The 17,623-nt window shown below is 42.5% G+C and overlaps 1 protein-coding gene across 1 annotated transcript in view; it reads left to right on the top strand.

The window, feature by feature from the left end:
- The window catches only part of LOC117393638 (vacuolar protein sorting-associated protein 52 homolog), a 39,355-nt gene extending 27,891 nt beyond the window's left edge, over positions 1 to 11,464 (top strand). The window contains exons 14-20 of the mRNA XM_055232485.1: positions 265 to 388; positions 1,560 to 1,655; positions 2,154 to 2,261; positions 2,788 to 2,853; positions 3,843 to 3,954; positions 4,418 to 4,536; positions 11,104 to 11,464. Coding sequence (XP_055088460.1) covers positions 265 to 388; positions 1,560 to 1,655; positions 2,154 to 2,261; positions 2,788 to 2,853; positions 3,843 to 3,954; positions 4,418 to 4,536; positions 11,104 to 11,250 — 772 coding nt within the window. The 3' untranslated portion in view covers positions 11,251 to 11,464. The remainder of the gene's footprint in view (positions 1 to 264; positions 389 to 1,559; positions 1,656 to 2,153; positions 2,262 to 2,787; positions 2,854 to 3,842; positions 3,955 to 4,417; positions 4,537 to 11,103) is intronic.
- Positions 11,465 to 17,623: the final 6,159 nt, after the last annotated feature.

A 17,623-nucleotide genomic window follows, 5' to 3' on the forward strand; every position in this document is an offset into this window, starting at 1 on the left:
TCGTTCCCCGTAACAGCGCGATACTTATGAGCTTTACCGTCGCTGCAAAACGCCGCGCTGAGGAAAAAACGCCGCGCTGAGGAAAAAAAGCTCCTGGATGACGCAAACCATTTAAAATGAACTAGTTCTGTTCAAATTTAAAGGGGCAAAACCTGAAGACTTAAAAATGAGAACAAGTCAGATCTGCGGTGAGGCAGCCCTTACAAGACGGCATGCTAACGTGTGTGTGTGTGTGTGTGTGTGTGTGTGTGTGTGTGTGTGCAGGTACTGGGAGGCTGTGCTGGAGCTGCTTTGGCCTCGCTTTGAGCTCATTCTGGAGATGAACATTCACAGCATCAGAAGTACAGACCCTCAGAGACTGGGGCTCCTGGACACACGGCCGCACTATGTACGTACTGCTCAGAGTACTAGTACACAATATATACACTCCCCTAACACTATATACACTCCCTATCACCTCGTTTCCTTATGTTACATGTCATTTTGTCCCAGTTTTGAACCAGATCTCCACATCTATGAGACTGCAGTTTCTCCCAGGACATCGGCACATTATCCATTTTAACTCAAATAAGAATACTATTACTTCAGAATAATATTACTCATGTAGTAGTACAAAATGCACTTTATTTTCCTTGTAGTGAAATATTTCTCTACATTTCATCCATCTTCCAATGGCGTTGCTTCCTCCTGGTTCCATTTTAGATGGAGGATTGTACCTATTGTGCATTTTTTTAATTTAATGGGCGAAACCGAAGTCTCCAGAGGAAAAACAACCACAGAGAGAACATGCAAACACTGCACAGAAGCGTAGCAACTGGGTCTTTTGCTGTGAGGCGAGAGTGCGTCTCACTCAGCCACTGTGCCACAAAACAACAATCAGTTACTCAGACTGTAAAAATATATTTGGAGTAATTACAACTACAGTAGGAGCGTAAGAGAAGCTGTCTGGCTGTGACATTTATAAGTTTTAAGTTATATAAAAAGTAAAAACTAACTAATACTATTCCAGTAGGAGTACAAATATAATATCTGAAAACTGCTCAAACTACTTTAAAAAAAATGTATTTAATTTGAATAGATTTTTTTTTCCAGATCAAGGTTTAGTTTGTTTTCACCCCTGACAGTTTGGACTGCTCACTAGTGCCTCAAAGTGGTCACGTTTTGTTGTTGAAACGTGTCTGGTCAGCATCTGACCAGTTAAAATAAATCAACTTAAAACCAGATGAACCTCATTGGAATAGTACTCAAGCAGTATTTTATTATGTACTGAAGACTGAAGTAAATGCACTTGAGTAAACCTGAGTACTGTCCTTTTTAGGATGAATGACAGTGGTGTAATATTGTGTGTGTAATCTCGTGTCGTGTGTGTAATCTAATGGGTGTAATCTCGTGTGTGTAATCTCGTGGGAGCAATTTCGTGTGTGTAATCTCTTGGGTGTAATTTTGTATGTGTAATCTCGTGTGTGTAATCTTGTGAGAGTAATTTTGTGTGTGTAATCTCATAGGTGTAATCTCATAGGTGTAATCTCGTGGGTGTAATCTCGTGTGTGTTTTCTCAGATTACACGTCGTTATGCTGAGTTCTCCTCTGCCATCGTCAGCATCAACCAGACCTTCCCCAACGAGAGGACGATCGCCCTGCTGGGACAGCTTCAGGTAATTCTTCTGTGGGCCTGAGCCGTGTGTCACACACTTGGATTCAAAGGATCGGAAAAAGCCTCTATAAAAACTTTAACAGTTTGTTAACAAATACCGTCTCATGTCCAGAATGGAGGCAGCTGGGACTATTAGGATTCAAATGTGAAAGATGGAGATGGATTTGGCAAATGATCAGCACTCAGCTACTTGTGATATCAGAGCACGTAGCTACATGTCTAAATTGACACGGAAAAGGACGATTATTAGTCTCTAAATGGCATTCTGTCTAATTTGTATTGTCATATTGGTGTAGAAATCAGTATCGAGCCTTTTTCTTAGCATCAGATAAATATGTACTAAGATCATCTTTATTCTGTGGAAAACAGGCCCCTCAAGCAGTTAATGTAGGAGAACTAAACAGAGCCCCACACTACTGCATGTACTGAAGTTGTAAAATGGACAGCCCCAGTAGTTTTCTAAAGAAACTGGTGTGTGTGTGTGTGTGTGTGTTTCCAGGTGGAGGTGGAGAACTTTGTGCTGAAAATGGCTGCAGAGTTTCCCTCAAGACGAGACCAGCTCATTTTCCTCATCAACAATTATGACATGATGCTCAGTGTGCTAATGGTCAGGCTTCAACATGCTAGTGCTAATGCTATTACTACTACTACTACTGCTAGTGCTAATGCTAATGCTACTGCTAGTGCTAATGCTACTACTACTAATACTACTGCTAGTGCAAATGCTACTACTAATACTACTGCTAGTGCTAATGCTAATACTACTACTACTTCTACTACTTCTACAGTTATGACATGATGCTCAGTGTGCTAATGGTCAGGCTTCAACATTTTACTGCTGCTGCTATTACTACTACTACTACTACTACTACAATTGCTACTACTATAGTAAAAGTCCAAAGTAAAATATGTCAACTGGACACAAAGTTGTGGGAGTGAAGATATTTCGCTGCTCATCCAAAACGTCTTCACTCCTACAACTTTGTGTCCAGTTGACAGATTTTACTTTGGGCTTTTACTTTGGATCAGACCTGGACGACTGAGGGATTACGCATTGGTACTACTATTACTACAAAAGCCGCAGAGCAGTATACACCTGCTGCTGCTTTTACTGTTATACTGTATTCTTCCAGGAGAGGGCAGCAGACGACAGCAAAGAGGTGGAGGGCTTTCAGCAGCTGCTTTTGGCCAGAACACAGGTGAGCACCGAGGTATGATGGGAAATGTAGTCGAGTCCAAGGTTTGGCTTAAAGCATCTCAGAAAATACATAGTTGATTTAAATGCAACATTATTATGTTAAATGGACTTAGTTAGTCTTTAAACTTGTTCTAATGTTTGTACGTCATCAATAGTTTACACTGAATTATATTTTAGTGATTCATGCAGGCATTTTAGGCGTTTCAGGCCTTTCAGGCATTTCAGGTCAGGCCTACGGTTTGGGAACAGGAATTGAACATTTTGGGATAAATTTCACAATGACTAAAATGTACAATAATTTAATCTTTGTCCATTAAATAAAATTTATTTTTGTAAAGCCCAAAATCACAGCAGCAGTCACCTCTTAGAGCTGAACATGAGAAGTGCTTTATTCAACAGAAAGTTAGAAAATCAACAATGAAACAGAAACAGACAAACAAGTTAATCAATAGAAAACAAGTAAATGGAGAACTATCTCCGGGCGGTCAGCGGGAGGGCATCTGAAACACTTGCACTCCCCAGAGGAAACAGAGGATAGTCCTCAGATTAACATACTTCCTCGAAAGCTGCTCCTCAGGCAGCTTAACTAAAACTGCAGATTTTATTTCTGCTCCTAACTGTCCTGGCCATGAGCTCATTCAAACGTTTTAAGCCTGGTCTTAAATGTAGAGACTGTGGAGCCTCTTTAACATGGACAGGAGCTGATTTCATAAACAGGAGCTTGGATTTTAGACACTCTAGAACCACCAGTTCAGCATTTTGAGAGCGGAGTGCTCTGTTTGGATGATATGTTTTTTTGTTTGAGTGACAGTTCTTTGTTGTACCATAAGGAGGAGGTCTGGGGCAGAAGGTCTGGGCCTCCTTCTGTTTTAATAATATGGGGCCTTTAAACTTAGCCAAAATGAGTGCATTGCTGTTATCACCTTGTCTGTCTCTACAATCCTGAACTTCCGGGTAGTTCTTCATATGTTCTGTGTGCTGGTTTTGCAGGAGTTCATTGAGGAGATCCTGTCGGCTCCATTCGGGGGGATGATCTCTTTTGTGAAGGAGGCCGAGGTGCTGATGGAGAAAGGGCAGCTGGACCGACTCAAGAATGATGAGGGTCAGACACATTCAAGTCTTTCTCATCTGCTGTGAATAATTAAATATAAACTCCATTCTAAAGCTCTGCATTATGGAACATTCCTGTCACTTGCTTTTCTCCATGGTGATGTTGTTGCATGGAATGCTCTACTGTGTAATAGCGCCATCTGGTGGATGAATTAAAGAGATTGCTTGATTTAAAAAAAAAAAAAAAAAAACAATGTTTCAAATGAGTTTGGCCAGTGAATGTTTTTGATTTAAAGTACACAGGTCACTCATTCTTTCTTTGGTCCAGTGTAGATTGTGACGTGTTATGTTCGTTGTGATGGTGTTGTGTTCGAGTGTACACTGTGACGTGTTGTGTTCGAGTGTACATTGTGACGTGTTGTGTTCGAGTATACACTGTGACGTGTTGTGTTGGAGTGTACACTGTGACATGTTGTGTTCGAGTGTACACTGACGTGTCGTGTTGCTGTGTGCAGCCCGGATCACCCAGCTGGTGCGGGGGTTCTCCTCCACCTGGAAACAGTCGGTGGAGGCCATGAGTCAGGAGGTCATGAGGTCCTTTACCAACTTCAAGAATGGCACCAGCATCATCCAGGCCAGTACTCCACCTCTGCTCCTCGACCAAGGATCTGTGTCCTTGGGCAAGGAACTCACCCCCAAATGCTATTTACTGTTAAACCATGACTATGTTCACACCAGTGACGTGCGGCGAGGGTCATGGCTGGTGACGCACTGATGTCATCACAGTCAGATTTACAAACATGTAAACCAGGTGTCAGCAAGTAAACCTGGCCCTGGGCCAATTTCTCTCCCAGTAAGTGAATTGGGGCCGGAATGAAAAAGAATTTCAAAATAAAAGTTCCTAAGTCCACAGCTCTATTAGTATGAAATAAAAAGCAAGCTGGTTTTGTATTGTTTTTTATCCTTATTCTGATTCCCTGTGGATTAAAGTCATTGAATTTCTTACTATTTTGTAGCACTCTGTTTGAAAAGAGCGAGTCTTTTATAGTCTGGAGCAAACCCTTTAGCTCCAGTGTTGGTCTTCCTTTAATTATAACCTCCTGCTTCGACCAAAAGTTCAGTTTAGAAAACGGCTTGAGCTTTAATATGTAATGTTCCTCCATTTAAAGAGGAAAAAAGTGAATGGATTGCTAAACTTGACTTGCTAACTCTAAATTGTAGCTTGCTGTCACTATTCTGCTGCCCAGGAGTTGCAAGAAAACCTGGGCTCACAGGCGCCTCCTACCATGAGGCCAGGGGACTGCGGGCCTCACCTGTTGCCTTTTCACAGCCTTAAAACAGCAGCTATCACTGCTGAGCACAGCACAGTCAGTCCATGTGAGGCACAAACGGCCGGTGCCTCTCCGCGCGTCTCTTCATGGTATTTGAATGGTAAAAGTAAAAATTCTGTGATTTTTTTATTAAAAAAATAAGATTTCAAAGTTAAATAGAAATTAACTTTATAATACAGATCATTGGATAAATATAACCATTTCATTTATTTTTTCTCTGTGATGACAGGTGAGGCACGGTCTCACCTGCCTCCCCTCACTACACGTCATTGGTTCACACACCATTTAGGGCTAACATTAGCAGCTTTTAGCTTACCCATTGTTGAAGTTGTTGTTAGCTAAAACACAATGCAGCCAGCATTAAATATCCTCCGTTGTTTTTGTTGCAATGTTTTGATACTTGCCACTATAACGACTCCATTGCTGGGTTTCAGATGATGTCACAATCATCTATGATGTAACGATGAGGGCTGGTAAAATCTGATCTGTAGCCCAGTCGTCCAGAACCCATCCAAGAGAGAAAAGATTTCAAAGGTGGTCATCTGGACTACCTACTGACCTTCAAACTGGAGGAGTGGCTACAGCAGATCCCAAGAAAAACATTAGACATGTCAGTCCAGAAAAGTGCAGTACAGGAACAGCAAAGACACTGCAGAACCCATGGGCCTCATACTACAACAGCATAATTAAAATAACCAGTTACTATGCGGTCTTTGAATAGTTGTTTAGTTTTTTTGCACTTGTACCTAGCAGATCTGCATTGTGTGTTTTTCCTCAGTTGTTCTAGCCACAAATACACTTAATGTTACACTTTTTATATTTAGAGTAAAGGAAAATTCTGTCACTGGACAAAGCTTTATACTAAAGATGTTTGGCTTCTCATCCATGCTTCTCTTTTTTTTGACCAGAGTTAGAGAGACTTATCCTGCATTTGTGTCCAGTAGGTTAGACGACTGTAACGTCCTGATCACTGGACTCTCCAAACGAACCACAGAACAGAACATCCAGAACACTGCTGCTCGGGTCAGGACTAGAACCAGGAAGTACTTCACACATGTGTCCTGTGCTCAGGTCTAGAACCAGGAAGTACTTCACACATGTGTCCTGTGCTCAGGTCTAGAACCAGGAAGTACTTCACACATGTGTCCTGTGCTCAGGTCTAGAACCAGGAAGTACTTCACACATGTGTCCTGTGGCTCCTGTGGCTCAGAGACTTTAAAGCAGCTCTGTGTGAACAAGTCTCCCCATGGACCAGCACCAAAGAACATCTCCCACATCAACCATCTCACACTCCTAATGGACTCCAGCTGGAGTCCCAGTTTAGTCCCGGTTTAGCTCTGGTTTAGCCCTGGATTAGTCCTGTTTTAGTCCTAGTTTAATCCTAGTTGGCTCTGGTTTAGTCCTAATTTAGTCCTGGTTTAGCTCTGGCTTAGTCCTGGTTTAGTTCTGGTTTAGTTCTGGCTTAGTCCTGGTTTAGTCCTGGCTTAGTCCTGGTTTAGCTCTGGCTTAGCTCTGGCTTAGTCCTGGTTTAGTTCTGGTTTAGTCCTGGCTTAGTCCTGGTTTAGCTCTGGCTTAGTCCTGGTTTAGCTCTGTTTTACTCCTGCTTTCTCTCTAGTTTAGTCCTGGTTTAGTCCTGGTCTAGCTCTGGCTTAATCCTGGTTTAGCTCTGGCTTAGTCCTGGTTTAGTTCTGGCTTAGACCTGGCTTAGTCCTGGTTTCTCTCTAGTTTAGTCCTGGTTTAGCTCTGGTTTAGTCCTGATTTAGTCCTTGCTTAGTCCTGGTTTAGTCCTGGTTTAGCTCTGGGTTAGTCCTGGTTTAGTTCTGGCTTAGTCCTGGTTTAGCCCTGGTTTAGTCCTGGTTTCTCTCTGTTTTAATCCTGGTTTAGCTCTGGCTTAGTCCTGGTTTAGTCCTGGTTTATCTCTAGTTTAGTCCTGGTTTATCTCTGGTTTAGTCCTGGTTTATCTCTGGTTTAGTCCTGGTTTATCTCTAGTTTAGTCCTGGTTTATCTCTAGTTTAGTCCTGGTTTAGCACTGGCTTAGTCCTGGCTTAGTCCTGGTTTAGCCCTGGTTTAGCCCTGGTTTAGTCCTGTTTTATCTCTAGTTTAGTCCTGGTTTAGTCCTGGTTTATCTCTGGTTTAGCTCTGGTTTAGCCCTGGTTTACTCCTGGTTTCTCTCTATTTTAGTCCTGGTTTAGCTCTGGCTTAGTTCTGCTTTCTCTCTAGTTTAGTCCTGGTTTAGTCCTGGTTTAGCTCTGGCTTAGTCCTGGTTTAGCCCTGGTTTAGTCCTGATTTAGTCCTGGTTTAGTCCTGGCTTAGTCCTGGTCTAGCAGCTCTGGCTTAATCCTGGTTTAGTTCTGGTTTACTCCTGGTTTCTCTCTATTTTAGTCCTGGTTTAGCTCTGGCTTAGTCCTGGTTTATCTCTGGCTTAGTCTTGTTTAGTCCTGGTTTAGCCCTGGTTTATCTCTAGTTTAGTCCTGGTTTAGCTCTGGCTTAGTCCTGGTTTAGCTCTGGCTTAGTCTTGGTTTAGTCCTGGTTTAGTCCCGGTTTAGCCCTGGTTTAGTCCTGGTTTATCTCTAGTTTAGCCCTAGTTTAGTCCTGGTTTATCTCTAGTTTAGTCCTGGTTTATCTCTAGTTTTTGTCCTGGTTTATCTCTGGTTTAGTCCTGGTTTATCTCTGGTTTAGTCCTGGTTTATCTCTGGTTTAATCCTGGTTTATCTCTAGTTTAGTCCTGGTTTATCTCTAGTTTAGTCCTGGTTTAGCGCTGGCTTACTCCTGGCTTAGTCCTGGTTTAGCCCTGGATTAGTCCTGTTTTATCTCTAGTTTAGTCCTGGTTTATCTTTGGTTTATCTCTGGTTTATTCCTGGTTTAGCCCTGGTTTAGTCCTGGTTTATCTCTAGTTTAGTCCTGGTTTATCTCTAGTTTAATCCTGGTTTCTCTCTGGTTTAGTCCTGGTTTAGCCCTGGTTTAGTCCTGGTTTATCTCTGGTTTAGTCCTGGTTTATCTCTAGTTTAGTCCTGGTTTATCTCTAGTTTAGTCCTGGTTTAGCACTGGCTTAGTCCTGGCTTAGTCCTGGTTTAGCCCTGGTTTAGCCCTGGTTTAGTCCTGTTTTATCTCTAGTTTAGTCCTGGTTTAGTCCTGGTTTATCTCTGGTTTAGCTCTGGTTTAGCCCTGGTTTACTCCTGGTTTCTCTCTATTTTAGTCCTGGTTTAGCTCTGGCTTAGTTCTGCTTTCTCTCTAGTTTAGTCCTGGTTTAGTCCTGGTTTAGCTCTGGCTTAGTCCTGGTTTAGCCCTGGTTTAGTCCTGATTTAGTCCTGGTTTAGTCCTGGCTTAGTCCTGGTCTAGCAGCTCTGGCTTAATCCTGGTTTTGTTCTGGTTTACTCCTGGTTTCTCTCTATTTTAGTCCTGGTTTATCTCTGGCTTAGTCTTGTTTAGTCCTGGTTTAGCCCTGGTTTATCTCTAGTTTAGTCCTGGTTTAGCTCTGGCTTAGTCCTGGTTTAGCTCTGGCTTAGTCTTGGTTTAGTCCTGGTTTAGTCCTGGTTTAGCCCTGGTTTAGTCCTGGTTTATCTCTAGTTTAGCCCTAGTTTAGTCCTGGTTTATCTCTAGTTTAGTCCTGGTTTATCTCTAGTTTTTGTCCTGGTTTATCTCTGGTTTAGTCCTGGTTTATCTCTGGTTTAGTCCTGGTTTATCTCTGGTTTAATCCTGGTTTATCTCTAGTTTAGTCCTGGTTTATCTCTAGTTTAGTCCTGGTTTAGCGCTGGCTTAGTCCTGGCTTAGTCCTGGTTTAGCCCTGGATTAGTCCTGTTTTATCTCTAGTTTAGTCCTGGTTTATCTCTGGTTTAGTCCTGGTTTAGCTCTGGCTTAGTCCTGGTTTAGCTCTGGCTTAGTCCTGGTTTAGCTCTGGATTATTCTTGGTTTAGTCCTGGTTTAGTCCTGGTTTAGCCCTGGTTTAGTCCTGGTTTATCTCTAGTTTAGTCCTGGTTTATCTTTGGTTTATCTCTGGTTTATTCCTGGTTTAGCCCTGGTTTATCTCTAGTTTAGTCCTGGTTTATCTCTAGTTTAATCCTGGTTTCTCTCTGGTTTAGTCCTGGTTTAGCCCTGGTTTAGTCCTGGTTTATCTCTGGTTTAGTCCTGGTTTATCTCTGGTTTAGTCCTGGTTTATCTTTAGTTTAGTCCTGTTTTATCTCTGGTTTAGTCCTGGTTTATCTCTAGTTTAGTCCTGGTTTATCTCTGGTTTAGTCCTGGTTTAGCCCTGGTTTAGTCCTGGTTTAGCCCTGGTTTGGTCCTGGTTTATCTCTAGTTTAGTCCTGGTTTAGCTCTGGCTTAGTCTTGGTTTAGTCCTGGTTTAGTCCCGGTTTAGCCCTGGTTTAGTCCTGGTTTATCTCTGGTTTAGTCCTGGTTTATCTCTGGTTTAGTCCTGGTTTATCTCTAGTTTAGTCCTGGTTTATCTCTGGTTTAGTCCTGGTTTAGCCCTGGTTTAGTCCTGGTTTAGCCCTGGTTTAGTTCTGGTTTATCTCTAGTTTAGTCCTGGTTTAGCTCTGGCTTAGTCTTGGTTTAGTCCTGGTTTAGTCCCGGTTTAGCCCTGGTTTAGTCCTGGTTTATCTCTAGTTTAGTCCTGGTTTATCTCTAGTTTAGTCCTGGTTTATCTCTAGTTTTTGTCCTGGTTTATCTCTGGTTTAGTCCTGGTTTATCTCTGGTTTAGTCCTGGTTTATCTCTGGTTTAATCCTGGTTTATCTCTAGTTTAGTCCTGGTTTATCTCTAGTTTAGTCCTGGTTTATCTTTGGTTTATCTCTGGTTTATTCCTGGTTTAGCCCTGGTTTATCCCTGGTTTAGTCCTGGTTTATCTCTAGTTTAGTCCTGGTTTATCTCTAGTTTAATCCTGGTTTCTCTCTGGTTTAGTCCTGGTTTAGCCCTGGTTTAGTCCTGGTTTATCTCTGGTTTAGTCCTGGTTTATCTCTGGTTTAGTCCTGGTTTATCTTTAGTTTAGTCCTGTTTTATCTCTGGTTTAGTCCTGGTTTATCTCTAGTTTAGTCCTGGTTTATCTCTGGTTTAGTCCTGGTTTAGCCCTGGTTTAGTCCTGGTTTAGCCCTGGTTTAGTCCTGGTTTATCTCTAGTTTAGTCCTGGTTTAGTCTTGGTTTATCTCTAGTTTAGTCCTTGTTTATCTCTATTTTAGTCCTGGTTTATCGCTGGTTTAGTCCTGGCTTAGTCCTGGTTTAGCCCTGGTTTATCTCTAGTTTAGTCCTGGTTTATCTCTAGTTTAGTCCTAGTTTAGTCCTGGTTTAGACCTGGTTTAGTCCTGGTTTCTCTCTAGTTTAGTCCTGGTTTAGCTCTGGCTTAGTCCTGGTTTAGCTCTGGCTTAGTCTTGGTTTAGTCCTGGTTTATCTCTAGCTTAGTCCTGGTTTATCTCTGGTTTAGTCCTGGTTTAGCCCTGGTTTAGTCCTGGTTTAGCCCTGGTTTTGTCCTGGTTTATCGCTGGTTTAGTCCTGGTTTAGCCCTGGTTTATCTCTAGTTTAGTCTTGGTTTATCTCTAGTTTAGTCCTTGTTTATCTCTATTTTAGTCCTGGTTTATCGCTGGTTTAGTCCTGGTTTAGTCCTGGTTTAGCCCTGGTTTAGTCCTGGTTTAGTCCAGCCTCCTGCTGGTCCCAGAGTCAGGACTAAACATGAACAATCAGTGTTTGAGTTTTATGCAGCTAAAACCTGGAACAGTCTTCCTGAAGATGTGAGACAGGCCTCGACTTTGACAATGGGCAGCCAAACGTCTTCACTCTGAAATTTTTCTCCAGTGACATATTTTCTTTTTTTGGATATTGTTATTTGTTAATTCTAAAAATAGCACAGTATGAATAAACACGTGTCACTATTTCGTATGTCCAGGGTGCTCTGACCCAGCTGATCCAGTACTACCACGGCTTCCATAAGATCCTGAACCAGCCCACTTTCAGAGCTTTGACCGTCCGCTCCGAACTCATCAACCTGCACCACCTCATGGTCGAGGTCAAGAAGCACAAGCCCAACTTCTGAGCTGAGCCAAAGGAACGCTGGAGACGGAGAAAAGACGGAGAAGAGATGGAGAGGAGAGGCGCAAGAAAAAAAATCTTCTATGGCGGACAATAAAGGATTATCTTAACCTTAAACCAGGGCCCGGCCTAAAACTAAACCAAACTGGGGAGAGAGAGAATGAGGCGGAAAGAGAAAGAGACTTAAAGATGCATTCTGTCACTTTTCTGGTGGGGATTCTGCTGTTAATTAATAAAATGTACTTTTAAAAAAATGCATTCTTAAGTGAACACACTTAACATTCTAGGCAAAGCAGTAACATCTTCTTGGAGACAAGCAGGTGACACGCAGCATACCATCCAGAAAAGTTACTATTGCTATTATTTATTGCATTTTTAAAGACTGACTCCATGATTCCAACATAAACCTCTTTTCAGACACTGATGTCACACAAACATTACAAATGTTTTCTTCACAAAAATGTTTAGTAATTCAGATACAATTTGGATTTTATCGACCATCCAATTCCATCTTTGCTGAGATGAGGTTAAAGCTAGTGTAAACTAGGGATGGGACGATGTACGATAATATCGCGATAAAAAAGGTCTGCAATTAATCGTTTGTGCCATTTTTTAATCGTGATCATCGCACACAAGTCTAATGGCCTTACGGCACCAGACTGCCTCATGTTTCTGGTTCCGATATAATGTTTAGATGTTAGTTCTGGTGTGTGTCCACAAGGGGCGCTCTGTCACGTTAATATGTCTTCACATTGACTCTCTCCTCAGTTTCCAACATGCGACTGCGAGTTGAACAACAAAATTATTTTGAATTTAAATGTGTGGTAGTGGAATACATAATGTTAGAAAAAAATGCACCAGTTACTATTTTACAAACATAAAAAAAATTAAAATCAACCATACCTGTGACAGACATAGACACACGTTAATATGTCTTCACATTGACTCCTATAATAATGAGAACACACCATGAGATGGCGCCTCATTTTCGCAGTGTAAGTATCATGTTACAATACAAGCTAACAGCAAAATTTTACAATCCAAATTAAAGTTACAAAATTTAGAATTAGCATTTCAAAATACATTAATTGCATGTGAAAATATTGTCTAATTAACAGGTGTTCTTGTATTGTTGCTAATGTTAAATTATTCTCATAAAACATTTTCAACAGCAATAGAACTTACCCTCTGCAGTCTCCAACGTGCGACTGAAAGTGGAAGGGAAGCTAACAAAATAAAATACAAGGGAGCACTGTGCACTTCCGGTTTTTCAAAATAAAACGTCAAAATGATAAAATTCACATATAAAATCAAAAGAAACATAATACACAAACAGAAAATAATAAGTGCATTTTTAACTCTGTTACACTTCTGTGTCTATTCTGATTTGGGGATGGTTCTTCACCTCCACTGCCCACCTTCGTGGGCAGTGAATCTGAATCCTAGTGACTCCACACATTTATATCCTCCACTCAAGAAGGTGAAGTCTGATGTGTGGAATTATTATGGATTTGAAAAACAAGACCAACAAGATGAGCCATCGATCTGCAGAGTCTGAAGGAAAAAAGATACGGCTCCAAGGTCAAACACCAGCAACTTGCACAAACTTACACGCACATTTACGACACAACAATCTTGCATCGTTTGACGAACTTGAGCTGAAAATATCCAAGTAACACACCATGTGAAATAAACAATTGAATTGCTTGCTAGCAGCAGCACATGGTTTTATACCTATAACCTCACCCATGCACAGATGAGATGCTAATGTGTGCACATCTTATATTTACCCAAAATAATGCAAAATGCAGAATAACACAACACCTTTCAAACAATAGACAAAAGTGTAATTCATACAGCTGAAAACAAATGTGACAGAGCGCGTGGTTCAAATGAGCTCTATGTGCACAGAAGCACGGCTAACGATTACACACAATATATTTTACGTACAATTATGTCAATAGCAGAATAAACCACGCTTACTGATCAAGAACAGCATCCAGTCCATCAAAAATAAGGTCCTCTACTCCTGAGTCCAAACGCCATCCTCACTCTTTGCCACGAACCGCTCCGGGTCCGAGATGCCTCTAGTTTAACTTGTACAAACATCCACAATGTCCTTGATCGCGTACTTCCTTTGTTTTGTCTGCATCGTCATGTTTAGAACGCAAAACAACAGTGCGTAAAATTTGCACGCATTACGCACGCAGTTCCTGGATCCACTCGGCTTCATTTAGGCCCCTGTCAAGCGCTGTCTGTTTATGGAAACCCATGGCACTCATCAGCTGCCTCAGGAGTCCCACGAGCCAACAAGGCTCGATAGGACTCCTTCTTCAGCTTGACGGCATCCCTTACTTCCGGGTTCGGGGATTGCCGCCGCGACAAGCACCACAGACCTTACGACCACAGCTACGAGCAGCCGCATCGACAATAGAGGTGGAGAACATGGCCCACTCGGAGTCCATGTCTCCAACCTCCCCTGGGATCAGGGAGAAGCTCTCCCGGAGGTGGGAGTTGAAGACCCCCCTGACAGAGGGCTCCGCCAGACGTTCCCAGCAGACCCTCACAATGCGCTTGGGCCTGCCAGGTCTGTCCGGCTTCTTCCTCCGCCAGCGGATCCAACTCACCACCAGGTGGTGATCAGTTGACAGCTCAACCCCTCTCTTCACCCGAGTGTCCAAGACACGCGGTCGGAGGTCAGATGACACGACAACAAAGTCGATCATCGACCTCCGACCTAGAGTGTCCTCGTGCCACGTGCACCGATGGACACCCTTGTGCTCGAACATGGTGTTTGTTATGGACAAGCTGTGACTAGCACAGAAGTCCAATAACAAAACACCGCTCGGGTTCAGATCAGGGAGGCCCTTCCTCCCAATCACGCCCCTCCAAGTGTCACTGTCGTTACCCACATGGGCGTTGAAGTCCTCCAGGAGAACAACGGAGTCCCCGGTTGGTGCACTGTCTAGTACCCCTTCCAGGGACTCCAAGAAGGCCGGGTACTCTGCACTGCTGTTTGGCCCGTAGGCCGATACAACAGTGAGAGACCTGTCCCTGACCCGAAGGCGCAGGGACGCGACCCTCTCGTTCACCGGAGTGAACCCCAACACACAGCAGCTGAGCTGTGGGGCAATGAGCAAGCCCACACCAGCTCGCCGCCGCTCCCCGCGGGCAACGCCAGAGAAATGGAGAGTCCAACCCCTCTCAAGAAGTTGGGTTCCAGAGGCCGAGCTGTGCGTGGAGGTGAGGTCGACTATATCTAGCCGGTAACGCTCAACCTCCCGCACAAGCTCAGGCTCCTTCCCCCCCAGCGAGGTGACATTCCACGTCCCCAGAGCTAGTCTCCATGTCCGGAGATCCGGTCGTCAAGGTCTCTCTGCACCCGCCCCGTTCAAAAGTGTCTCTGAATAACGACATACACTGTTTGATGATCTTCACAAAAATTAAATGAAAAATTGTGGTATTTCATGATGTAATTTAATTGAGAAAATGAGCGGTGGCCATTTTTTCTTCCCTCATTTTTAACAAATGCAAAACAAACACCAAGCTTTGTTATAACAGTGCATTTCACCAAACTGATTTACATGTTATCTCTATGTAAAGGCGAGTGAAATACATGTTAACTCTATGTAAAGGTGAGTGATTTACATGTTATCTCTATGTAAAGGCGAGTTATTTACATGTTAACTCTATGTAAAGGCGAGTGATTTACATGTTAACTCTATCTCGATCTCGATTATCTGGTCCGACAGAGAATCTCTTTGACCTTTGGGACCAATGACAATGACCTCTGTTTTTTTAGGATTTAAGAGCAGGTAATTCAAGGTCATCCAGGTTTTGATGTCCTTCACACAAACACTGAGTTTATCTATTTGATCAGTCTGATTTGGTTTCATTGATAAGTACAGCTGAGTGTCATCAGCAAAGCAGTGAAAATTAATGCCATGTTTTCTGATAATGTTACCCAATGGCAACATATACAGAGTAAATAGGATTGGACCAAGCACAGATCCTTGTGGAACACCACAGGCTACTTTAGAACAGGGAGAGGTGCTCTGGTTTATACTAACAAACTGGTACCTATCTGATAGATAGGATTTAAACCATTTGAGGGCGGTCCCTCTGATTCCAATGTCACATTCTAACCTCTGCAGTAGAATGTTGTGATCAATGGTGTCAAACGCTGCACTGAGGTCCAGTAGGACCAGGACTGAAGCCAGCCCGTTATCAGCAGCTAGTAGTAAATCATTTGTTACTTTAAGCAGTGCAGTCTCTGTGCTGTGGTGAGCTCTGAATCCAGATTGAAATTTTTCAAATATATTATTGTCCTGCAGGTGGCGGCAGAGCTGTTTCACCACCACTCGTTCTAGAATTTTTGAGAGGAAGGGAAGATTAGAGATAGGTCTATAGTTGACTAGTTCATCAGGATTTAGGTTAGGTTTTTTCAAAAGGGGTTTAATCACAGCATACTTAAAGGACTGAGGAACGTAGCCATTTTCTAACAACATATTTATTATGTTAAGGATGGAATCTATTATTAGGGGGAGGGCTTCTTTGAGGAGTCTGATTGGAATAGGGTCGAGCAAACAGGTTGATGGTTTGGACGACATGATGGCTGAGATAATCTCCACCTCATCAACAGGAGTAAATTTATCTAATATTATTAGAGGATCCATATGGGATATTGGCATTACAGACTGGATTAGCTCAGAGCTGATTTTTGGAGTAGCTTTGTTGATTTTGTCTCTAATGGTTGTAATTTTGTAATCGAAGAAGTGAAGAAAGTCATCACAACTAATGTTCGAGGGGATAAGAGACTCATTAGCAGTGTGGGAGTTTGTCAACCTGGCTACAGTGCTGAACAGAAATCTGGGGTTATTTTTGTTTACTTCTATTAGATTTGAATAGTATCTAGTTCGGGCTTTCCGCAGAGCGGCCTTATAAGTGAGCAGGCAGAGCTTCCATGCCTTCAGAGACTGCTCAGAGCGCGAGCGGCGCCAAAGCTTCTCTGTGCGTCTTACATGTTGTTTGAGTGTCCTGAGCTGTAACGTGTACCATGGAGCCGGAGGTCTTGGTTTAATGCTTTTCTGTTTTAGCGGAGCTACAACATCGAGAGCAGATTTTAAGGTGAGCATTGTTCTGTCAACCAATTGATCAGTGACAATTGGATTAAAATTATTGTCATTGTCACATGACATATCTTTCAGTAATGGCTCAATAATTTCTTTAAACTCTGTAACCGATGTATCTGATAATGTTCTTTTCATTATAGTTTTTTTTCTGTGGGACTGGATAGTCTTTTAGTATAAATTGAAAGGTAATTAAGAAATGATCAGAGAGTATAGGGTTTTGAGGAAGGACAATTAGATCATTAATCTCAATACCGTAGGTTAGAACGAGATCTAGAGTGTGATTGTGACAGTGAGTCGGCTTATTCACACTCTGGGTGAAACCGATCCCATCCAGGAGCGCGCCAAAAGAATTACTGAGGCAATCACTGCCGTTATCTACATGAATGTTGAAATCTCCAACTATAACAATCCTTTCCCAATTCAAGACTAAACTTGAAATGAAATCAGAAAACTCTGTCAGGAAGTCGGCATATGGACCAGGAGGTCGATAAATTATTATAAATATAACAGCTTTTTGGTTTTTCCAATTGGGCACGTAATGGAGAGTGCAAGGCTTTCAAAGGAGAGGTAAGTATAGTTGGGTTTGGGGCTGAGAATTAGACTGGAATGAGAGATGACGGCCACACCACCACCTCGACCTGTGCTCCGGGCACTCTGAAAGTTCATGTGACTTGATGGTGTAGATTCGTTTAGTCTAACATAGTCATTTTCCCGAAGCCATGTTTCAGTTATGGCTAACAGATCACTATTAAGGTCGCCAATTAGTTCATTTATTAAAAGAGATTTGGAGGAAAGAGACCTGATGTTTAGCAGTCCACATTTTACACACTTATCATTTTGTTTATTTGCGGCACATTTATTTATTTTTATTAAGTTATGAGATCTGACAGCTTCCTTGTCCGAGTTTAGAGGTGTTTTTTTTTGTGCTTTTTGTACGTGGGGCACACACAGTCTCTGTCTGTTTGGAGCTGTTCCCTCTGACTAAGCTGTGCTTCACTGGTCTAATCTGCTCCCTAACGTCACTATCACTGTGCTTCCCTGAGCTATTCTGCGTGCTAGTCTTACCTGGTCAATCTAGACTAGCAATCATATTCTGAGCTAACAGGGCGGAGCCAGCCTGCGTGGGATGGATGCCGCCTCTACGTATAAGCCTAGGCTTCCCCTCAAATGCCCTCCAATTATCTATGAAGACAAAACCATTCTGCGGTGGTGGGATTGAAGAAAACCTCAAAGTATTCTTTCCAT

Source organism: Periophthalmus magnuspinnatus, unplaced genomic scaffold (assembly GCF_009829125.3).
Source record: "Periophthalmus magnuspinnatus isolate fPerMag1 unplaced genomic scaffold, fPerMag1.2.pri scaffold_62_arrow_ctg1, whole genome shotgun sequence".
Lineage (NCBI taxonomy): Eukaryota > Metazoa > Chordata > Actinopteri > Gobiiformes > Gobiidae > Periophthalmus > Periophthalmus magnuspinnatus.